We start from the raw sequence: 24702 nt of genomic DNA, 5'->3' as shown, positions 1-24702 counted from the left end.
ACTCCATGTCACAGGTCACCCCACAGTACCTGGCTATGTAGCGCTTCCCCATGTACTGGAACTGGTGCAAGCAGACCCTGCAGACAGACGGCAGAGAAAGTGCGGTTAGAACTGTGTTCCATCCACGGCTTTGCTTACGTCTATTCACCATAACAGAAAGGGTACTGATGACGTACCGGCCCTTAACTCTTGGCTTTGAGGAATGCTCTATAAGATCCTCCACCCACAGAAAAGCATTAGCATATCAGGGAAGGCACACACACGCGTGCGGCCGTCAGAACACTGTCATGGATGGAGTGCATTCTGCCCTTTAGGGCTGGCAGACCTGCTCCAAGGCACTGTGCCTTAGAATGCCTTGGAGACTCCCATTGGCCCTGTTACTCCTTCCCTGTCTGAGTCTGAACGAGGAGCTCTGTCCTTGGGCTCAAGCAGACGGAACGGTCCCTGACAGGCACCAAGTACAAAACTCTGTTTTGAGTAGAGCCACAAAACTGAACATTTAAAAACCATGCACTTTAATAGTGGTAGGTAATATAATGAGTTCTCTGGGTTCACGGCACGACAGCCTCCCCACGGAAGTCAGTCACGGGAGTGGGACCACTTCTGTCAGGCCCCTAGGCTTCCCCTCACAGTTCTGATACCCACAAATCTCAGAACAAGATTTCCATGTGAGTTTCTTCAGGTAGCTTTTGTAGTAGACAGACACAGAGCTGCCTAAGTCATCACGCATTCAACTGTGAACCGAATAACCAATAACAGAGCTGAGCAATTCTCTTTCTTTGACCATGGCGTGTGTTTGATTGAGGGTGCTGTCTGAGGTGCTATTATAGGTCGATAAGTGTTAAATAAAAACAGCCCAAATTCTGATTTTGAAAAATTATCTGCCCTTGGCAGTTTTAGATAAGGTGCCATGGATCTGTATTTCTAAAGACAAAGAGCTTAAATGAAATCAGAAACATATCCCAAAAAGATTAAAAAAAAAAACCCACAAAACCAACTAAACACAGCAGCCACATAGCGGCGAAAACGTTTTGCGTAGTTTTATCCAAGTGGCCTCAGAACAGAGGTTTCTCCTGAGCCACAAGCAATCATTTACGTATCATACGGACGGCCACTGTTGATGACTGATGAGGGAAACCGAGTCACGCCCGAGGACACAGTGTCCCCACCCCGGGCTGGAAAGATGAGGAGGCCACAGGGTATGGAGAAAACCACTCACTCAGATATGGTAAAGAAGTCCATCAGCTCGGCGGTCGAAGCCTTGTTCCAGTACGTGAACAGCGCATCTGAAACAAGCATTGATTGGTCAGAGTCACAATATACAGTATGTATTACAGATGATCACTTAGGACACCGGGGACAGACTCCAGAGTGTGGGTCTCCATCACTGCCTCTTTTGTATTGGACCGAAAGGCAAACCTCACTAGTGGGCCCTCCCGGATAACACACACAGCAGGCTTACTCAGTTCCAAGACCACTCAAGCTTCTGAACTTCAATAATGCATCACCTAGTGCTGTGTTATAGTAAGAGCCCATCCACTTAACTTGTACATAATGTGCTCTTGACAGACTAGAAAATTGGAAGAATCTAAGGGGCCATAATAATCCAAAGCCGGCCTATTTCCATCTATAAAGTCCATCCCTCCTCTTCATAGGATTTGTTGACAATGAAAACATCTGCTGTTTTGCTTTTAAAGTTATTTTAGATTTTTTTTTATTATGTGCATTACGTGTGTCTGTGTCGGGTGTGTGCACACAACACGGAGGCCGGAGGGGATCTCATCCCTGGAGTTGGAGTTACAGGCTGTGTGAGCTGTCCAGTGTAGGTGCTGGAAACTGAACTCTCCAGCCCCTGCCTTTGAGTTTTAAAGGAACAATATAGATCGGCTCTACCCAGATGTTTCCAAGCTGCAGAGAATCCTCTACGGGCGACCGTAAGGGGACTAACCAGTCTCTGTTGATGGACATTACGGCACGGCTGGTTTTTTGTTCTATCACAAGCATGCTTTGCTGACCATCCTGTCATACGGGTCTTCACATGTGTGACCAGCTATACCTACAGGACGAATTCTTGAAATGGATACAGGATAATCAGCGGCAAACACATTTGCATCTCGGTGTGGAACCTCTCTACGGGGCACATTTGACATGTGTGCATTCAGCTCAGGAAAACGGCTCAGTCCTTGGAGGTTGAGATGGCTATAGTTCTGTATTCTAAACTCACCAGCGGCGGGGACGGGAAGGGAAGACATGGGCTATGTGGCATTGGAGCTGTGCCAGGCTGTGCTAGGTGCTGTCCCAATTTCATGGGCATGTCACCCAGTCCTCCGTCTGACCCCATGCGGACGACAAGTTCTCATTTATAAGGTTATGCTATCGGAGGCTCAGGGAAAAAGCTAAGTGTATCTCCCATTTTCCTCCCTAGAGAATCACAGCTGAACGTAGACTACAGGTGGCCATGTTCTAGGCCAGGTCTGACTCATGTGACCAACAGTAAGGGTGTAAGCTTCTCCCAGAGGGCTCTGAGCTCAGGTAGACAAACTGCTGAGTGGAGCTGACCATCACAGGAAGGTGAGCCCTGAGGAGCCTCACAGCGGCCCAGTGCGCATCTGTGGCTAACACAAGCACACACCAGCAATGTCCCTGCTAGTCCTGGCTCTGGATTGAGGCTACTCAAGGAGGGCACTTGAGAAGCACGGAGCACACGGACTCGTTACAGTGGAAAGGAAAGGGTGCGCGATCTGCAGTGTGGTACGACCGCCTCTGTCGTCTGGCATACCATCTTCTGGGGTGGTTTGCTCCCTTGCCTCTACCACACACACACACACACACACACACACAATCAAGACCAGGCAGATTTCTAGGGCTGACTGAGAGCTTTTTAGTGCCACCCATTTAAGAAAATATGGAGACTATTTCTATGATCCAGGATTTCTAGAACGGGATTTATCTAGAAGGCCTGGTTTCTGTCCTTATCACGGCATGAACTGGAAACCAAGGAAGGGTAGCCTGTGCCCCATCCCAGGGCTCTGGAGGTGATGGCAGGAGGGTCGGAAGTTCAAAGTTACTTTTGGCCACAAAGGTCTAGCCTGGGCTATATGAAACACTATATTAAAAAAAATTCCATTTTAGAATTTGTTTTCTAGAATAAAAGTAACCAATTTTTCCACTTCAAGGCTTCTATTTCTATAGTATTCAGGAAATTAATACAATTTTTTAAAAAAAGAAACAAAGATGGGATTCTCTTAAATATCTGAGGTTTTCAACTAATGCCACCTAAAATGATTGACTGAGACACAAGGACAAGGGGGTGGGGGTTTGGCTCTATCCACGGTCAGACACAGACACGCTCTGGCTCTACCCACGGTCGGACACGCTCTGGCTCTACCCACCGTCAGACATGCTCTTCAGCACATACAGGAAACACATGAGCAGGCTCTTGATCTCGGACTGGTCCAGTTTGTCACAGCGAACCACGGGATTTCCCAGCGTGCCGCTCGGCTGGTGCTGAAAGGGAATGCAGGTGAGCTTGCTACTCCACAATGCACACACATCTCCCTTCAGAGAAAACTGAAGACTACAGACTGCAGAGACCTGGTTACCGCAGGCAGAGTTCACAAAGAAACGTCTCACGCAGGTGTAACACACACTGCTGCCACCTCCGGCTCTGACTAAGGGATAAGAAGGAAGGCACAAACCTTTCTTTCACACCTGAGGAACAGTTTTCATTATGTCAAGGGGAAAAAACTTCTGAAATGCTAAGTAAAATCTCATGCAAAAAAACCAAATGCATGTACAGGAGGATCCATTCTGGGAGGGAGGACTCCAAGGCACCACACAGCCCTCATCTCAGGTCAGCGCGGTGAGCCTGAGCAGTGGCTACAAACCAGCCGTGAAGCCGGCAACTGAGGCCTGTCATTCAGGGCACAGCATGGGTGTGCTGTGGGAGCGGACGGAGAAACATGTGACAGACACACAAAAGGACACACAGGAACACACGGCACAGCAATACCAACCGCGCTAAGTGGTGAGGTGAGGCCACTCCTCAGTCAGCTGACTGATACAGCAATATCAGAAAGCTTGGGGCTGAGGAGGAGCGCAGTTTTACCACTAGGAAGCAGCAGGATCGGGTTCACAACGAAACAGCTCAGTAAGACTCTTAGATTGTGGTGAAAGACATAGAAGACTAAAAACAACCCTTCAGGTTGTGTTTCCAATTTAAATCAAGAACTTTTTCTTTTTTGCCAAGTGCCAAATGAAAAAAAATATCATAGAAAAAAGTGTTGGTGGTTAATTTATATATATATATGTCATATATACACATATATATCAGGTTCAATTAGTAAGATGTGTAATCATTTTCATTTAAGGAAGAAATGCAGCTGTCACGAGTGGTAAAAGCACCCTGAGCTAAGCCAGGAGCCGACAAGGGAACTCAGTACTTCTTGCAGGGAGAAGAGAGGTGTAGCATGCCAAGTTTCCTCTGGCACAGGTGGAACTGTTAGGAGGGAAAAGTCCATGGTGACCCGGTGTTTCCTGGCTGACTGGAAGCTCTCCTCCTCTCCCGCACTGGGCATGACACAAGCGGAATGCCTCCGGAGCAGCTTGTCCCTCTACACACGAAGGCATGTCGGGGTCAAGGGAAAAGTTCAACACATCATGTCAGACCCAGACTGACACACTCACGTTTGCTCAACACACATGTGCCTAAAGAAAACCGTGGCAATGCCGTTCACAGACCTGGTGCTGAGGCTGAGGAAGGATGTTATGGAAGCGAGAAGCACATCCCTAAACGCCTGTTTACTGGCAGAAAACTTTCTTATAACTTGAAGTCACTTAGAGACACAGAGCCCCAAGAATAGCAACCTACCAGGTTCCCAGTTAATATCTAACCTTTATCTTCTCCTACAAGGTTCTAGAGAGGCTGTGGCTGAGTAATGTGCATAGGAAGGTTTGATAGAACGAAGGAAGTATGTGTTAGGAACGGGTACAGTGTACCAGAATGGTTCAACCACGGCTCAGCACTGGTAAGATTAACCCAGACATTATGCCAGAATCGTTTGCTCCTGCCTGCTCCATGGTAAACACTGTCTGGATGGGTGTGAGGCTCTGGAAACAGGAACCACAGCTTCAGGGACTCCAGGGATGCAGAGCTCTGCAGCAGGGTGTTTGCCTGACATGCAGAGGGCTCTGGTTTCAGGTTACCAGCAGCAGAGTAAAATGGTAACAACCAGGACACAATGAATTCAAGGTCTGAGCCACGGCCTTAGCCAAAGCTTGTCATCTACTGAGTGCTGAGTAAGGTGTGCAAAAACAACCCCAAAGGTTGCAGGGATAAACTGCAGGACGCAAGGCGGGTTACCCTGGCCACACCCATTACAGAAGCAACACCGCGTCAAGGGAGAGAGATCACCTTATCCAGGGAATTGCTCTTTTCGGGGTTCCTTTCCGGAAGGCTGTTCCCGGAGTCTGTGCTGATGAGAGAGCCTCTTGAGTCGGCATTCCTCACACTGTTGATGTTGGGGGTCGAGGCTGTGTATGGAGACGCTGAGGGGACATGAAAGGGAGACCCAGCTTCGGTTAGACGGCACAAAATAAAGAGAAGTACTCGGTTTCAAGAGGAGCCGTTTTCGTGGCTAGTATTCTTCTACAAGGGCATGACTTGAGAGTGCCGAGTGCCTGTTGAGCCAGAAGTCCTGGGATGGGAGTTACAGATGGTTGTGAGCAGACACATGGGTGCTGGGAACAGAACCTAGGTCCTCTGCAAGATCCGCAAGTCCTCTTAACCACGGAGCACTTCTCGGGTCTGTCAGTGACATCACCTCTGAGAACCCGGGGGAAAGGAGACTGAGAGCAGAACAGGCTTCTACTGCGATTTCACTTACTGGGAGCTGCTTTGGTTGGCTCAGACTAAAGTAGCAGACATAATTTCAGAACGGGATTCAAAAAGTAAAAAAGGATAAATCCAACCAAAACATTTTGATCAAAAAGTAAACTGTATCATAAACCTACAGCGTACAACCTGTAAGCCGAGCTGCCTCAGGGAAGCCTCAGGAAGTGCAAGGGGATAGTAAGGACCCACAATGACACTGGCCAGAGACTGCATTTCAACAGAGGACCCTGCTACGCTCCCTCTGCTGACGTCACTCTTCCTGCAGCTGGCATTTAGTGCTTCGCTATGGTAAAAGTGGATTTGGGTCTGGGAATGCGATGAAGAAGGAAAGAGACCAGATCCGTCACAAGCCCCTTCCATAACTGCACCCTGCACGCGCAGCAGGTCAGGTCCATTGCTGCATGCCGGTCATGCTAAGGAGACCCGTGGCTCCTGACTCCCCTCCCAAGGAATCTCAAACCCTAACACTGAATTCTGAATTGAACACCATGAGTTCTTTTTTTTTTCTTTTTTCTTTTTTTTTTAAGATTTATTTATTATGTATACAACATTCCTTCCATGTATTTTTGCATGCCAGAAGAGGGCACCAGATCTCATTATAGATGGCTGTGAGCCACCATGTGGTTGCTGGGAATTGAACTCAGGACCTCTGGAAGAGCAGTCAGTGCTCTTAACCTCTGAGCCATCTCTCCAGCCCCGAACACCATGAGTTCTGAAGAGAGAATCAGACGAGCCAATCCCCTCATTGTGGCTTGATCACTTCCACTAAGGCTGCAAGGATTCTTTGTGGTCCTGTCAAGTACTGGCCAGAGAAGACAGAGAATTGAGACTTCCGGACACATTGCTAGGTGTAGACTCATCTCCTTGGCCCTGAGAGACCACAGTACAGCCAAGCCAGCACGAACAATGGCAGCACGCGTTCTCCACGGCAACCACTCTGCACACTGCATTAGCTTCTCATCCCTGATGATAAGCTTAGTGATAAGGCCACAGAGACCACGGGAGCTAAAAGACCAGAAGAGGGGGTAACCAAGTCATGGGGGAGCCCAGATGTAAAGCCATTCCTGCTCGAGCTAAGCTACTGCTGGGACCACTCCGGCAAACCCTCCAAAGGTCAGTTCCCTGCCCACACCGCGGCTTAGTGTCTGTACCGAGCAGGGCAGGAACACGAAACGTCCCCAACAGTCGATGTGTGTGGGACATTTATCATGGATGTCCCTCTGCATTTAATACGTATCAGCTTTTAACCCACAAATCTTTATATATAATATATATAATATAATAATATATACATAGTTATATATAGAAAGGGGGATATAATCACAAAGATGATCCATAAAAACAAACGAGCTTCGGGACTGGGATTGGCAGTGTAGGACAGACTCAGACACCTGCACGGGATTTCCGATGTCACAGTCTTCTTCTCCGTAATGATGCCTTAACACGAGAGAAGGTGAGAGCCCTGACTCAGGAGCCATGATCCAGTCCTGTGAGTTCAGTGGGTGAGAGCCCGTCTTTTCCCGCCCCATGAATTTGTAGCGTTAGTGGGTGGCATAACCGCTAGCCACATCAGGATGCTTCACTTATGGAGGCGTGGTTAGCAGAGGGGACCCAGAGGGAGAACCGGGCTGTGGACCCCTATGAAAGCCCTTTGGTTAGATGTGTGCATGCATGCATATGTACATCACTGCTCACATCATCAGTATCTGTATCAAGCTACAGTTTAATTAGTCAGACTATAAATAGGTGCATTTTCTCACAGACAGACTTCTCTGCTGGAGGAGTCTTGATTTACGCCATCTGTTTTCCTCCCCATGAGGCTGTTTTACATATGGAGGAGGAAAAAGGTACAGGACTGAAGATTTCTGAAAACTGATTTTTAGGATCAAATCCCAGCCATGAACTACCTCCTTCGGAAAGATGAACAAGACGGTCACACCTCACCTAGGCTGCCAGCATTACTGCTGAATCTTCCTCTCACCCCCATAGCTGCAGACAGCCCGCTTCTAAAAGCACTGATAATCCAATCAGATGTAAAAGCCAATCAACAGAGGAAGCTTTGAACAAAAGGCAAGACAGCAGTGACGTCGGTGTAAGCCCGGTTAGGATCCACAAGAATCCTGATTACAGAGAGACTTAGGTGGTGAAACGCCACGACCAGGGGAATACTCAAAGCCCGAGTCCTGATTTATCATTAGCGACTTGTGAGAATAAAGACAGTTTGAGTAACAAAGCACGAGACCATAAGAGCGAGGGACATTACCAATGCCGGAGATGGCGCCCAGGAGGTCTTTGTGCAGGCTGTGGTCAAGGGTATTTCCCTTCTGTGGCGTCATGAGTGGATTCCCGGCTGGCACAGCAAGGGGCTCATCCTTCACAATCTGCCAAAGGGAAGAGAAGAAACTCTTAGAGGTGGCCGAACGAGCCTCGTGGACTGATCTTCAAACGTGCAGGCAGGACACACAACAGCTGGACATGCTCAGCATTTCAAGTGGTGGGTGGATGCACACGGCATACAAGAGAGGAGGGGGCAGAGGGATCAGGGAAGGAGAGCCCAGAGGAGGCCAGGGATACTACGGGGAGGTGGCAGAGAAAGCTGGCTCCTGGCTCCACCTATCTCTTCTCTGGCCCAGATAGCGCTTCCATCTCGCCCTGGCCACACTCCCACTTCCTGCCTTTCTGGACTCACTAAGACCTTTCTTCCTGCCTTCTACTCCTGACTGCAGTAATAGGTTCTCCTGTCCTTGTACGTAACAGGCATCAGCTACAGTCTCTGGACGCTCCGATGGGAGCTCACTGTCAGGAGAGAAACTGTACTAATTTTAAAGATATCAAGAAAGAAGGTGGATTTCATTTTCCCCAGGATTAGATAAGGACGGGGAGATCACGTGCTATCCTGACTTGCTCTGCTCAGAGAAGCAACTGGAGTCAGAGGACACACATGTGGGAGGTAAACCAGGAGCATGTCAGATCAGTGAGAGAGGCTGGGGAGGAAAAAGTTTACACTGATGGAAACAGAAAGGTGAGCGCTGCCAACCTGGATGCTCTTAGGATAAAGTCGGAGGACAACAGAGGTGGCTCGGGTTAAGAGCATTGGTTGCTTTTCTGGAGGTCCTGGTTTGGTTCCCATCACCCACGTGGTGGCTCATAGCCTAACTCTATCTAGTTCCAGAGGCTCCAACACCCTCCCCTTTGGCTTCCGTGGGCACAGCACACATGTAGATGAAGGCAAAACACCCATACACATAAAAACAAACAAACAAATACCAACCAACCAACCAACCAACCAACCAACCAACCAGGAAACTCCCCAAGGATGTGCCATAACAACAAAGTAGTCAGATTAACAATGGAGCTGGCACATGGTCAAGATTATCAGGCAAAGGTTCCAGTGATGTCTGTTAACGTCATTAGCAGACCTCCACTGAGCCAGGAAAAGAGCCCTTGGAGAAGGAAGAATATATTTTGGTTTATGAGGTTTTGATAAATTTTAATAATAAGAAACAAACTGAGGAGATGGCTTTGGGTAAAGTGCTTCCCTACCAAGCACAAGCACCTGAGTTCCGATCTCTAACAAACATGCAAGAGTTGGTGTGGTGGAGTGTGTTTACGACCCAGGCTGGGGTAGGGGAGCGGATTTCACAGACTCTCCAGAAAGTCACTAGATCAGTAAGTGAGGGGCAGGTTCAGTGAGAGACCCTATTGTTCCCCCAAAACCGTGGAGAGTAACTGAGGAAGATGATGACCTCTGTCCTCTATAGGTGTGCACACACACACATATCTGTGCACATGTGCACACATACACACATGCATACGCACATGCATGCATCTGTGCGCATTCCACATGTATCTATCTGTGCATGCACACACATCACACACATGCACGCATCTGTGCATTCAGACACACAGGCATCTGTGCACACACCTCTGTGCACACACACACACACACACACACACACACTGGGAACACTTGACTTGCTTTTCATTACAAGTTAATAAGGGGAAATCCTTATTTGCAATTGAGTTATGACAAGAAACTGGATGTTCATGCTTTAAAATGTCAAATTTAGGACGAGTCTAAGAATCTTCCTTTTATGTGACAGCTGTTTGCCGGCGTGCCCCATGTTCCTCCTCCTGGCATCGCTGTCCTAAAGTCTAATGAAGACAGAGAGGGGCTCCAAGAGGTGACTTTACAGAATGGGCACGGGGTGGAGTCAGACCTGAGGCCTACATGGGCATTAAGGAACAAAGGTTAGCGCCCCACACCGTCCTTTTGTTCTTTGACCCCCATTTCCTGTTTTGAGACATGGCAGCTGAGGCTAGCCTTAATCTTGTGATCCTCCTGTTACGTCCTGAGTGCTGGGACAGCAGGCATGGGCCACCATGCTCATTTAGTTGAGCAGATGGGATTAGGTTATTAATAGAGCCAGGGTTGAATATTGACTGATTCCATCTTAGCCAGACTGTAATTCCCCAGGACTGGTTGGACACCTCGGGGATTAAGAGCCCTGGCCACTCTTCTAGAGGACCCAGGTTGGGTTCCCAGCAGCACGTGCCAGCTCACAACCACCTCTCACCCTGGTTCCAGGGGAGCTGATGCCCTGTTTGGGCTGCCACAGGCACTGCATGCACACCGCATACATACGTGTGGGCAATGTACATCACACACTCACAGATGGCACCCTGGGTGGGCCCTCAATTCAGCCTCTAGTGTCGTTACAAGAAAAGGAAAGGGGGTGAGCTCATAAAGACAGAACGCCATGTGGGGACAGAGGCAAAGGAGAAAGAAAGTCAGCAGCCACTGCCAGCCAGGCGGGAAGTGAGGAACCACCTCTCCCTGCAGCCTCCTGCTCCACTGCTCAAAGTCTGCAGCGTGCAGGCAAGGCAGCCCCGTGCGCACAGAGAGGCGTCGGCCCCGGCTCTGCTTACGTACATTGCCCGGGTTTGCAGGGAAGGGCGACACATCCCTCACGTTGATCCGCTGCACGTTTTCGATGAGCAGCCCGAACAGAGGCAGGTAGAGACTGGCTATCCTTGCCTGGTGACTCTGAAAAGGAGGGGTACGGTGAGTGTGGTCCCCGGCTCTGAGCGACAGATGCAGCCTGAGTTACACCGGCTGAGGCTTTGATTTGGACTTTTCCTGTAGGCAAAATGCCGTCAACAGGATTTATCTAACTGCTTAAGGGAACTTAGACCACTGGAAATAAAGGACATCATTTACCCTCACACACGTCCCTCCCCTGGGAAGCACTGGAAATAAAAAAATTCACCCATGCACACGTCCCTCCCCTGGGAAGCACTGGAAATAAAGGGCATTTACCCATGCACACGTCCCTCCCCTGGGAAACACTCACCCTCGAAGCGTATCTGTCATCAAAGGAATGCTTTATCAGCAGGTTCTTGAGCATGCTGACCGCAATGACGCGGACCTCCCGGAACTCCTGGAGGGCAGTGCCCACCTCCCTGAGCAACAATCCCACCAAGAAGTGGTTTCTGCAGAATTCATCCGTTAAGGAGTAGTCGAGCTGGAGATCTGGAAAAAAGAGGCCGACGGCACTTAGGTTCAGGAGGGTCCAGGGGTGCCTGAGCCACATAAGAATGTCACCCCGCTGTCGTGTGGCTACAGACAACCTCATGCAGCAAGACGGGCGATTCCGCAAGGCTGCCCTACTCTTACCACCTCAGATGCCAACAGGAAAACCAAACTGAAATACAAACGGCCGCCCTGAGTTCTGAGTGTGAGGCTGGTTTTAGTACCAAATTTTAGAGTATACAACAGTACTTCTGTTAAAAATAGGTTTGTGACAGTGTTCTAAAAATGAAGCTATTGTTTGAACAGAACGGCAGAAGATGGATGTTTTAAGCAAACCCACATTATTAAAGAATTAATATGTACGTTTTTAAATGCTATTTACTTTCTGAGTAAATCAATTCCCTGGCATCCATACCCCAATAAACCAATATATGTTAAATGGCATGACAGCACCTGACCCGCCCACTCCGCTTTCATTAGACAAAGACACTATTTCTGCCATCTTCCCTAAAGTGTCCCTCTTAAATTAAACTGAAATCACACAAAGCACCAAAAACCATCCCAGTAACTCATGGGCCAAGCACATGGTAAGGCTGATGACTCATCTGGAACAGGGAGGGACAACAGGAACCTTACTGAGAAGAGCCACTAAAAGCAGTCACACTTGTCCCCAAACTGCACAAAGCACAGAGGGGGATCATCCAAGAAAGTCCTGCAGACCCTCCTTGACTTTCAAAGCCTTTCTGATGCTCCTTGTGAGTCTCCCCAACAAACCGACGGAAGCCCCTATGGAGCACGCACAGAGGGAGGAAGGCTGTCTCTCAAGAACAACCATATTCAACTGCTCACCAAATGCAGTCTCTGCAGACTGTACTCTAAGGCTCCCCTAGATCTCTATGCCTGGCTCAGAGTCCAGTGCGTGACAAGTGGGTGCATAGTGCTCAATCCCTTCAGACTCCGAGGGTCCAGAGCTATTCGTGAGGACTCAGCATGCAAACACAGAAAGCTCACGAGAAAGCCCCGTGCGTGACGCTCCCGACGGACAAGGGCTGTGCAAGTGGTGGACTGTGACTGGGGGCAAAGCGGGGCTTTGCTTGTTCTGCTTCTTAAGATAGCATGACAGAGAATCTAGACACACCCAAGGAGCAGGGAATCTCGGGGTGTGACAGCAGTGTCTTAGCTCCATGGAAAACAAATTCACCCCTTCGTCAGAAATCGAAGACCTGACCAGAGTGCAGAGATGCCTGAACAAAGCGTACGAAGCAGCTGAGCGGCCACTTGCATTCCTTTTATTTTAACTAGAGGAAAATGCAAGGGCAAGCGTCCGCCCCACACCTACCTACAGGAGTGTCATTTGACTCCACAGCTGATGGAAGAAAAGCTCATTCACAAGAGGGAAAAACAAATGCAGTAAATAAGACAGAGTCTGTTAAGTAGAAGAACTTTAAGATAAAAAAAAGTCATGATGTCTGCGTCCAATAAACCCAGACAAGCTTCTGACCTGCCCTCATCTGTATGGTTGTCTTTAGGCTTACTGAAAAGCCAGTTCCTACGTAAGATTTTATAAGGGATGGTGCAAATGAAAATTTTGTATACACACACACAAACATGCACACCAAAACACTCATCCATTAATGAAGTCAAATGATGGGATAACATTTGGATCAACACTTTTCTTCTAACAAATGATACAGCTCACTTTGTGAGACAATGAACCATGTAGAGACAGCTTACCTTGGTATCTCTGAATCCTGCCTTTTCCAAACGGCATTGGCAAGTTCAAAGGAATATAGTGTTCATGGTTGCACACGACGCGGAGAAACTCAAACTTGTACTCAAAGAGAGTCTGCAGGAAGAAATGCTTAGACATGAAAACCTCGCTGGATACTGTATACTGGATTCTAATTAGAATTAGAAGCAAAGTACACAAGCATTTAGTGCTAGCTCCGTTACCCATGGGAACCAGATGCTTGTTTCACTATAGCTGTTAGCATGGTTGCAGGGATTTGTGTGAAAACCAAGAACACACTTCATTAAATGATGCCTGCAGCACACTTTAAGGCATTTCTAATTTACGCTCCTCATGTATAAAAAGGGATTTCAAGTAGCTTACAGTTACACAGATTCACTACAATTTTTTAAAAAACCAGTAAGCTGGAGAGTAACAAAGCTAATTCTGTCAGAAAGGCCACATAGTTAAGTCTTTGGTCTTAGATGATCTGCGATCCACACCGCACAGTTAGATCATCCTGGGTGCTGAAGAACAAACACCATCAGGAGAGCCTGCCTTGTTCAGGGCTACTTGACCCCTAATACATTTATGCACACAAGTAAGTTCCAGCATATCCAAGAGGGGGTGAAGTGTGCCTCTAGGGGAACAAAGGAAAATTCCGATGAGAACAGAGAGGAACAGGCGGGGTGGCCAGCCAGAATCAGGGAACAGTGCTCGAGGGCCACGCTACCTTCGGGTCTCCAGGAGCAAAGCAGCTGATGTAGTTGTTGATCTGCTTGAAAACGAAGCCCCTGTCCATGAAGGTGAAGCATCTCTGTGGGTCAACAAGCCAAGAGCCATTAGCTGAGACCCAAAAGAGCCTAATATTAGCCGAGACTCATAATTTGCAGAACCTTGGCTTCTGGATTCTCAAATCATTCTCTGTTCCTAAGTTTATACTTTGATATAAACAAACACTCTTTACTTGTAAGAGGGCTTCCATTGTCACTCTTCTGGGTAGCTATTCAGAAAGCCCACCACAGCAGGTGTCCTCTTTCTCTGGAGGTGCCCTTCCCTCTGGAGGTCCTCACCTTGATGCCCTTCCCTTTGGACGTCCCCACCCTGGTGCCCTTCCCTCTGAGATGCCCACCTTGGTGCCCTTCCCTCTGGAGGTGCCCACCCTGGTGCCCTTCCCTCTGGACGTCCCCACCTTGGTGCCTGTCCCTCTGGAGGTGCCCACCTTGGTGCCCTTCCCTCTGGACGTGCCCACCCTGGTGCCCTTCCCTCTGGACGTCCCCACCTTGGTGCCCGTCCCTCTGGAGGTGCCCACCTTGGTGCCCTTCCCTCTGGACATCCCCACCTTGGTGCCCGTCCCTCTGGAGGTACCCACCTTGGTGCCCTCTCCCTCTGGACGTGCCCACCCTGGTGCCCTTCCCTCTGGACGTCCCCACCCTGGTGCCCTCTCCCTTAGGAGGTCCCTACCTTGATGAACACAGCGAGGCTATGATTGGCATTCTTAGACGCCTCCGGGTTATCTCGAAACTTCTGTGTGATGTGTGGCATCAGCATGTTCACCACGGTCTCCACCGCATGATGGTAGGAGGCTGGAAATCTCTGGTTTCGTAGTAACTGGAAGAGATCCAGAACTAATGATGCTTTAAGAGGTAACACTTAGGGGTGGAGTTACCTCAGCTCCAAGGCCATTGAAAAACAGAGTTCTAATCTAACTCGTCTGGAACTGAACACAGTGTGTTCATCTCTTCCTAATGCAGTCTGGAAAGTGCTGTAGACACTATTGTATCAACACTTTTGGGAGCGGAAATCTCACCAGCAAAAAAATTTAACCCAATTAAAAAAAAATCAAGCTAAAGTATAGTATTTGAGTCTGTATTATAAAAGTGCTCAGATGTGTCAAATATTTGGAACTGCTTTGACATGACAAAGAGAACCTGGATAATTTGCCTAAGTGAGGATAGAAATTCTGACCTAAGCTTCGGCAGGAGAAGGGGCAGGAGCCTGTCTTTCCTCTGGGCATTTGGATGCTAGGGCCTCACATTTCCCAGACACTATTATATTCTTTATCTAAAATCTAAAGAGCAAGTGTATGTGCACGCATACATCCTACAGTCTGTGTGTGCGCGGGTCAGAGAACAGCTCTCAGGAGTTTCTCTGTACTCCACCATCTGGGTTCCAGGGACTGAACTCAGGTCATCAGGCTCGGTGGTGAACGTCTTTACCCACTGAGACGTCTTGCTGGCCCTTCTCAGAGAAAGTACGGGCTAGCTTAAGCTCCAAGTATTCAAAACACACACACACACATTCACACACATGTGCACACACACACCACAAACATGCACACACACGCACACACATACACACATGCATATGCACACATGCGCACACACTGATGCATGCGCATGGCCAGTTTAAAGGTCACGGCCATCTTCTGCTTGCAAGCCACTTCCCATAATGATCTTCCTTCTCATTAACGAGAACCAAAGAAAACTACCAGCTACTTAGCGATCAGCTGATTTATCATCACACATTGTTGGGAGCAGTGAGCCCCTAGATCCTGAATTTCTTGTAATCCCCTGATCTGAGTGTCTACAGCTGCTCTGAGCACGAGACCTTCAGGAGTTCCTGATGGCAGGAGAGTGGTTTCCGGTGGGTTTGGCTGGGGCGTGGCTATCTCTATATAATCTGCCCTTGAACACAATAAGGGGGCATTCTTGGGGAATTCAAGGATGATCCGTGTCGCTGTCTCTCTGTCTGTGTGTGCCTGTGTATTTTAACCTCCAGCCCTCTTGCCCGAAGCTCACGAACTGGGTGCCGGCACACAGAGCGCAGACACGGGGGCGCGGTGCGCGGCAACGCATATTCTCCATGGCAGGCTTACTCGCCTTTCAGTACTCATACGATCCTATGACTTAGTCTCCATGTAGCAGACAGTAAGAGAGGGTAGGAAAAAGCAGGCTTAGTCACACAACCCAAATGATTCCTATCCAGATGTCCCAAGAGTCCCAAGTCTTCTGCCAGATGAGAGTACTGCTTCTTCCCTGACTTCATAATGGAGCTACTGACAGAGGAAGCAAGGAGGGAGCTCAACTGAGGCCTCCGTTAACCCATTGTGGACTTAATCCCAACAGCCAAGAGAAGAGAGCGCCCCAGTTTACAAACAAGGAAGCCAATGCTGAACAGCTCACAGGTCCTAATTAGTCTTTAGCAGCCTTTTCTAAACACATACAAACCCAGTGGGGTAGGATCAAGTTAGAGGAATACCAATTTAACCAAGTCTCGAAAACCTGCTTTGAAAAGTTAAAAGAGTTTTGTTCCCAGTGAATAGCCAATCACCTCATGTCCTGGGTTGACAACACCAAGAGGCGATCAGCTTCCAGAACTCAAGCAAACAACTCGCTGCCAGGCAAAACTGCTTACTACCTAAGAGGACCAATACTGGGAAAACGGAATCCCAAGATACGCCGCTGGCCTTTGGAGCCAGGCTGGCTTAATAGTTACAAACCCAGAAAAAAATGGATAAAAGACCTCTGTTGTGGACAGGCAACCCATTAACCAATATTATCACTATCATACATATACGGACTACGGCAGCACATACTAGTACTAGGGATGAAGTGTACCTGCAAGTGTTGAAATTTTCACTGCAAGTGTGTAGGTAATATAGGGAGAAAGAGCCATGTTACAGAACATTGTAGGAAAACAATTGACCAGTCCTAGAATCCAAGAAAATCCTTGTGGAAAATACCACAGTATTGCTGTTGTTTCCCCCCGCCCCCCATACACATTGCACTGAAAACAAAGAGGAGAGACAGAGAAAAAAAAAAAAAAAAAAAGAAAACCAAACCCCAAAGAACCCTACCCACAAATCAGAGAAGCACATTGGCTGAATGTGGTACTTGGTCCTTACTGACATTCTGACTCAGTCAGGCCAATTGTAACACGACATTTTAGGGACACCTGGGGAAAAGCTGAATCTAGTGAGGTGTTAGCTGATGATGGAGACATATCTCAGACTCATGTAGCGCTGTGTCCTTTAAAAAGCCTTCCCTGCCAGAGAGGACCCAGCGAGGGTGAGGGTCGGTGCAGGAAGCAAGAACGGCAGAAATGTTGTTACCAGCTCAAGCTGAACTGAGGGTAACATAGAAGCCATTGAGCCACCTTCTCCACTCTGTGTTTCTTAGACGAATCTCCTCCATGGGCTTTCATTTTTAAAAGTACGGGTGAATGATGGTCAACTTACACATCAACCCATCGGTAACGCTGTTACCAGCCACCCTTATAATGGTCACTGGGGCCTCTGAAGGCGGTGGGAAATCCTCGCGGCAGCAGCCAACAGTTACAGCAAGGAATTCTATTTTGACAATAAAACAAACGAAGGCCTTTTTATGTGGTAAGGCACACATTTGTAGGCAGTAAACGTAATAAAGACCTCGGTAATTAAATGTTTTTATGGAGTTCACTATAAACCGAACTGAAAGGGAAAATAAAATCTAGGCTAACAGGCCAATGTGTAGAGTGGGAATGTAAGAGAAGACCTCCAAGGCGAGAGCCCAAGACAGACTTCCCAGGCAAGCAGTACCCTATTCCTTAGCCACAGCCTGGCATAAGGTTTTGCTGTGAGGCAATGCTCTCGTACCCTGTAAAGATGTGTCACTCGTATTGGTTTAATAAAATGAGGATTGGCCTGTAGTCAGGCAGGAAGTATAGGTGGGCATCCAGACTAGGAGAATTCTGGGAAGAGGAAAAGGACAGACAGTCACCAACAAGAAGCAGAGGAAGCAAGGTCAGAATGCCTCACTTAGAGAAGGTAGCAAGCCGCGTGGCTAAACATAGACAAGAATTACGGTTTAAGTCGTATGAGGTAGTTAATAATAAGCCTGAACAATAGGCCAAAAAGTTTATCATTAAAATAAGCCTCTGTGTGTTTCTTTGGGACTGAATGGCTGCGGGAATGGGCGGGACAGAAACTTCCAGCTACAAAGCTCCATGTCACCACGTCTGTAGTGTCCCCTCTGGCCTGGGCACTGCCACCTGAGGTCATAATGGATGCTGCCTGTAAGGGTTTCCCTGTCCAGTACCTGTAGCCGCAGGACCAGGCCCCTCTAGTCCATATACTGTGTACTCTGTCCAAGCCCTGCTGCAATGTGGAATCTAGGTGCGTCTGTGTGTGGAAACTCCATGAAGACCCAGCCTTGCTGTCATATCCCCATGGACACTGCTGTTAAAACTAGGGTTTTGAAGTGTCAGGTCCCCTGGAACTGGAATTACAGCTGTGAGTCACCATGAGGGTGCCAGGAACTGAGCAGGGGTCCTCTGTGAGAGCAATAAGTGCTCTTAGCCAGCGAGCAATCTCTCCAGCCCCAGGTTTCACTTAGTCGGTTTTGCTTTGTAGCCCAAGCTAGGCTTGAACTCTGACTTTTCCAGGACTTGGGATTACAGGCATGAACCACTATACTCAGTTAAGTTCAGACTATCCAAGTGCAAAGTTCGGCACATTCTGACAGATGAACAGAGTTGTGTAACCACCATGATCAGGGAGCCAGCCCTCTTCTCCCAGACCCATTCCTCCAGGTCCAGGTCCCGACAATGGATAGTTTTCTATCCCTGTAATGGGTCCTTTCCTAGATTGTCTTAAAATACAGATGAACTCATCTGCTACATCAACACTTCAAGAGTTGTCCTGCTGCAGAATCCTTCTGTACACCGTGAATATGTTATTACTCTAATTGGTTTAATAAAGAAACTGATTGGCCACAGCTGAACAGGGTAAGGTTAGGTGGGAGAGTCAAACTGGGAATGATGGGAGGAAGAAGGGCCGAGTCAGGAGTCACCAGTAGACAGGGAGAAGCAAGATGGCTGTGCCATACTGAGAAAAGGTATTGAGCCATGTGGTAAAACATAGATAAGAAATACAGGTTAATTTAAATCTAAGAGTTAGCTAGTAAAAAGCCTGAGCTATTGGCAGAGCATTTATAATTAATACTAAGACTCAGCGTGGTTATTTGGTTATTTGGGCTGGAGGGACAGGAAAACTCCGCCAGCATTGCCCATATTTTTGAAAGAATAAGTATTTTGCTTTTTGTTATTATTAAGTGATATTCCATCATGCTGAGTCACCGACAATTGGTTTATCCATTTCCCATTCAGTGGGCTCTTGGGTTGTTTCCAGGTCTTGGCTATGGTGAATAAAGCTTTTGTGCACATTCATGCCCGGGTCTTTGTGTGGATGTGCGCTTTCATTACCTGTCAGTAGACGCCCAGGAGGAAATGGCTGGGGTGAATGAAGGTTTCTGTCTTCACGTCTCTTATTCATTCACCTCACTATTCATACTGCTGAGTATGACCTGCTGCATAAGACTCAGCCCCCTTCCCCTCTAAGTGTGGCATCCTTCAAGGTCCAATACATCTCTATCTCTACCTCTGCCTCATCGTGCTTGGTGTTCTCTCTCTCTCTCTCTCTCTCTCTCTCTCTCTCTCTCTCTCTCTCTCTCTCTCACACACACACACACACACACACCTTCCTGCACTCTGTTCTAATTGTTCCAACTGAGTATCTCCTTTCTCCCATGACCACGGCGGCTTCGGGGTGGAGGACATGCCCTTTGTCCTTCTATGTTTTCTTTCTGCATTCCATGGCTAACAAACAAATAGCTGCTCCAAATGTGTGGGGTGGAAGCATGGGTGGGGACAGGTCACACAGACACAGGAGTGGTCAGAGTTGCTTTAGGGAAGCCCAAACAATCTACTTATCTTCAGCCGTATGTTTAGTGCGCTTTTTAAGTATAAATTCTTGCCCTGCATGACGGCTAAGCAGTAGCGCTTAGGATACACACACATCTACCTCTGTGGGCTTTCCACTCCCTTCTTAAGGACACCTGTGGGGTGCCAGGCCTTGGGTTGGCACAGCGTGGGAGGAAGGAAGTGGGAAGCAAGTGTGAGGGAATTGCAGTTTCTAAACATAAGTGAGAGAGAGAAGTTCCCAAAAACATCGCCCACGAATGCAGAGTCAGAGAACTTCCCAGCAGGCCCTGCTGCCATGGGTTTTACACCTTCCTCAAAAACCTGTTGTAAATTCCAAGCACCTGCCTGCTCTGATGATCCGGGTCAGGCTCAGTCACACGCAATGGACCCTCTGATGCCTGAGTTGGGCTCAGTCACACACAATGGGCTCAGGCACACGCAATTTTTTCTGCTATCTTTCTGTTGCAGACTTTGATTTTCTCATTAGTGACTCATCCTGAAAGTTGGCACTGTCCCCAGAAACCCCTCATCCTGTAGGTGCCCTGAGCCGTGGGCTGGGTCAGGAGCTGATGTTACTTTCGGGATCTAATATGCGGCGCTGTGGTGGGCACCTTCAGTGTCCATCTGTGTGCACTCCTGATGGCAGAGGGGTATGTGTGATATGTATGTGGTGTGTGTGTGTGTGTGTGTAGTGTGTGTATGCATGAAGCACCCACAGAAGCGTGTGTCAAGAGGTCTGGATGGACGGGTCGCCTGTGGGAAGCAGACTGGCCCATCTAGCACAAGCCAGGCAGGCTAAGATGGAAGATGCACATCTTTTACAGCGTCAGGAGGGTCCCTAAGTCCCCCTCACTCAGTTCCACCATTGGTCCACATCCCGTTTTGGAGACCAGAGCTCTTACAGGCACAGCAGCACTGAGATTTTATTTTAGACTTCTAAAAACTACCCTCTAAAAATGGCTTCGGGACTAAGAGACAATTAAGGCAGGAAAAGGCTGCGGCTCCAAAGACAGACACAGCTACCTTAGAGCAGAGCTGTGGGGAGCCTGGCACAAGGCCGGGAGAGGGTGGGGCACCTGCTGGTGGCTGCTTGCTCCAGCGTTCACAGCTCCACGAAGCCACATGCTCTACAAAACCATTCCACGGCTAAGTGGCCCCCAAGCCATATGTACGTGGTCCACCTAAATGCCTTCGGTTTTAATACACTGAAGGGTTGTTTGCTGAGCAAAACAGACAGATACACTCAAAACAGAATTAAGTTACCACGTCCTCCGAAGTGATCATATTTATTTAGGGTTAAAATATAGAAATTATCCCACAGCTTTTTTGTACTTTGAACTACATTCCTGAATCTATATGTTGAAGATGAGTTTTTTCCTAAGTGCTGGCTCGTGCACCCCGCCCCCACTTCCCCATGCAGGCTTGCATGTGCCATAACATGAACGTGGAGGTCAAGGGACCACGTCAGGCATGGGCTCTTGTCTCCCACCTTGTGTGAGACAAAGTCTCACTACAGCAGTACTGGGATTATAGAAGTGTGCTAACACGTCCGGCTCTCCAGTCCGCATGCTTAGGTTGTAACACACGAAAATCCTGGTGGGAGATTATATTCTGAGACAGGGTCTTTAGAGAAGAGACTATGGTAAAGTGATGTCACCAGGGTGGGCATAACCCAATGTGACAGGTGTCACCACAGGGACATAAACTTTTGCAGGAGAAGCAACTGCCCATAAGCAGAGTAGAGACCTCTGAGAGGCCAACCCCATGGAAACTTGGGGGAGAACTTCCACCCTCTTAACTCTGAGGAAATAAATACCTATTTTCTAACCCAGTGGAACTCTACAGTGGCAACAATGGAAAACCGCAGGCTAGAATCCTGTGGCACTTACGACACTGGAAAACAATAAAATCAAACTGGTGTGCGTGAGAGCACACATTTGGCTGCATACTGCTCGAGTCTTCCTTGGCAGGGTGGTTTGGCACAAACTTAGAGGGTTCACATCTCTGTGCAAGGCAAGCACCCTCCCCCTCCGTCTGGCATCTCCCTGTGCACCAAATATCAAAATCTTTAAGTTGGATTGAAAAGGGAAAAACAAACAAACAGAGAAAGCAACTGGCGAGGACCAAGGCCTGCTCAACAGGTGAAGTACAGCTGCCGGCTCTGCTGCACCAACCTTCTGTTCAAGCAAAATGGCAGCCCTTGCCTGGGCTTCCTCTGAGGAACTGGAGCCCTTGCGTAAAAGGCCAAGGTCTTGAACCTCTGATGTCCCCTCTCAGGGCTTTCTCTCCCACCATGAGATTGCAGCACACGCATCCGCAGTGCCCATGCAGCCCCACCACATGCAGCCCCGCAACCCGAAGCTTGCACAAGTTTCTCCCGCTCTCCATCAGCCTCAGCTGCAACAGGGCCACAGTTCACTGTCATGGGGACGACTCCCAGCTCCTGTCTCAGCAGCAGCTCTCCCGGCCACCAAACAGGGACAACGTCAGTGTAAGTCCTTCAGTTCACTGTCACGGGGATGACTCCCAGCTCCTGTCTCAGCAGCAGCTCTCCCGGCCACCAAACAGGGACACTGTCAGTCAGTGTAAGTCCTACATGAGGACTTGAGAGAAGCTGCCGTGAGCCTCGTGAGAACAAAGGGACAAGGGTCACAATCACATAAACACACACCCAGGCACCCCCAAAAGGAGGCCCTGAAGGAGGGGGAGGTTTGAGACATATATCTGTCCCCAAAGAGATGGAGTCTTTATTTGGTTCTATAGGTGGTTGATGAGACACAACCATCTGTGGACAGAAATATCCACAACGGTTATGTCTCTTAATAAACACCAGATGATGGCATTTTACATTGATGCTTAAGCAATTGGTTCCAGTTCCAAAAGCTTGAAGATTTCTGAGCTAGTCAAATAAAAAGACACACTTTTCTTTGGATGTAATAACCTAGTAACCAGTCAGGAGCCAACAAGGTCTGGGAGCTGGATGGGCTGCCAAACTTCCACTCATTAACTGCAGGATTGGGGCAAAGAATTCAAACATTCCAGCCTCAATTTCTTTATGGAAAAACTGTACTTCTCCCACAGGACCGTGAAATATTTTACTACGTAACACGTAAAACAAGTCTGTCCGTGTCACACAAAAAACATAAGTAGCCGTGAACTATCAATCCCGTGGAAAAAACTTCCTGCAACAAGCCAGCCCCCACGTGGAGTAACATACCTTAACTTTGTTGTTTTCTATCAGATGCTGAGCCATGGATTTTATCAGCACATCAAAGAAAAACCACGAGTACTAAAAGAAAAGAAAAGACACAGAAATGGTGCACTGTTAGGAGAGAGGCGAGCTCTCCACGCTGACGATAGATAGCGGCAGGACAAGCAGGCAAACACGCTAACTCATTCTTTACGGCTCCCATCTGAGACCCAAATAGTAAACTTGGACCGGGAGGACGGATTCTGATGGGTCAGATTTAGCAGTGTTGGTGGCTACTGTCTAGAACTGTACACACACAGACTCAGCTGATTAGGCCGTGAAATCTAACTTTTCCTTCCCTTCATTTTTATATTTTTATTTTTTTTCTGAGAGAGAGAGAGAGAGGGAGAGAGAGGACTCTCAGCTCATGCTGATCACAGCTCACTGTGTAAGGCACGATGTCCCTAATCCCCTGCCTGTCTCCCCAATTTTGGGATTGTGGGTGTGAGCCACCATACCCAGTTTCCATTCATTGGTTTTTGAAAATAATTAATTAGTAAAAAATAATTTTTCCCCCCCAGATACAGTTCATGCTACCCAGGCTGGTCTCAAAACTGTGCACTCAGGATCTGTGTAGGGTTTGGGAGAGCAATGTTCCCTGTGGGCTCAGGCAGGAGGCAGTAACACGTGGTCTCCAGTTGGTGGCACTGTTTGGAGGAGGTTATGGAGTCTTTAGGAGGTGCGGCCTTGCTGGAGGAAGTGTGTCACTGGGTGTGAGCTTTGAGGGTTTATAGCCTTGCCCCACTTCCAATTCTCTCTCTCTCTCTCTCTCTCTCTGCTCTGGGTTTGTGACTAAAGATTCCCATCCTCCCTGCCTGCTGCTCTCTGCCTCCCCCCACAGAGTACTCCAACCACCTGGAATAAACTTTCTTCCTGAAGCTGTCTCTGGTCATGGTGTTTCCCAGAGCAACGGAAGACTGACTGATCCAAGATCCTTCCTCCTCCCTGAGTAGCTGGGACCACAGGCAGGTGGCACCAGGGCCAGTTCTCAATCTATCTAACTGTGACACAGAAATTATATATATTACTAGGTCAACCCTTTAATGCCTTGGTATGTTTAACTCAGATTAAATAAATCCAACTTAAAGATTTTTTTTCATTTCTTTATGGTGACAATCAAAATTCTTTCTCCTAGAATAAAAGGAACGCACACGCTACATTACTGCTTTCTGCTCTCACTGTGATGTGCAACGGGACTGGGGAGCTCAGTACCCGACCCCCCAAGATCCAGCCGTTTGTTATTGCTTTTGGCAGATGAGACCCAGGACCTGACACACAGCACACGAGCATCCCTGGCCCTTGGAGGTCAGTTCTAATGCTGAGGATCCGGGCCAGCGGTCCCGACGTTACCTTCAGAAGTTTGTTGCTGGTGAGGAAGTCGGCAGAAGGCTTGAGAATGGTGGTCATGGATTTGGTCAGCTCCTCATGCACCGTCTTATATTCAGATGCGATGTACGGCTCAGCCTTGTAGGCAAACTTGAACGAGAGAGAGAGAGAGAGAGAGAGAGAGAGAGAGAGAGAGAGAGAGAGAGAGACTTTACTTTGCCGGTTCTTTC

At 48.3% G+C, this 24702-nt stretch overlaps 1 protein-coding gene across 19 annotated transcripts in view; it reads right to left on the bottom strand.

The window, feature by feature from the left end:
- Window positions 1-24702, bottom strand: part of Dock9 (dedicator of cytokinesis 9) — a 239432-nt gene that overhangs the window by 48281 nt on the left and 166449 nt on the right. For 18 of the 19 annotated variants that reach the window (XR_007593292.1, XM_050150339.1, XM_050150346.1 and 15 more), the window contains exons 26-37: window positions 24497-24622; window positions 23114-23185; window positions 14620-14766; window positions 13889-13972; window positions 13161-13272; window positions 11248-11426; window positions 10827-10940; window positions 8157-8274; window positions 5414-5547; window positions 3393-3507; window positions 1220-1286; window positions 30-77 (exon numbers count right to left, since the gene is read on the bottom strand). Coding sequence is in view for 18 of the 19 variants with exons in the window: in XM_050150339.1 (XP_050006296.1) it covers window positions 30-77; window positions 1220-1286; window positions 3393-3507; window positions 5414-5547; window positions 8157-8274; window positions 10827-10940; window positions 11248-11426; window positions 13161-13272; window positions 13889-13972; window positions 14620-14766; window positions 23114-23185; window positions 24497-24622 (1316 nt within the window). In the remaining variant the exon portion in view is untranslated. Of the gene's footprint in view, window positions 1-29; window positions 78-1219; window positions 1287-3392; window positions 3508-5413; window positions 5548-6426; window positions 6899-8156; window positions 8275-10826; window positions 10941-11247; window positions 11427-13160; window positions 13273-13888; window positions 13973-14619; window positions 14767-23113; window positions 23186-24496; window positions 24623-24702 lie in introns of those variants that run through there. The other variant, XM_050150354.1, reaches the window with a different exon arrangement.

The sequence above is a fragment of the Alexandromys fortis genome, unplaced genomic scaffold (assembly GCF_014885135.2).
Source record: "Alexandromys fortis isolate MF-2015 unplaced genomic scaffold, M_Fortis_MF-2015_v1.1 scaffold_66, whole genome shotgun sequence".
In the NCBI taxonomy this organism is placed as follows: Eukaryota; Metazoa; Chordata; class Mammalia; order Rodentia; family Cricetidae; genus Alexandromys; species Alexandromys fortis.
This window is presented reverse-complemented; position numbering and strand designations above follow the sequence as displayed.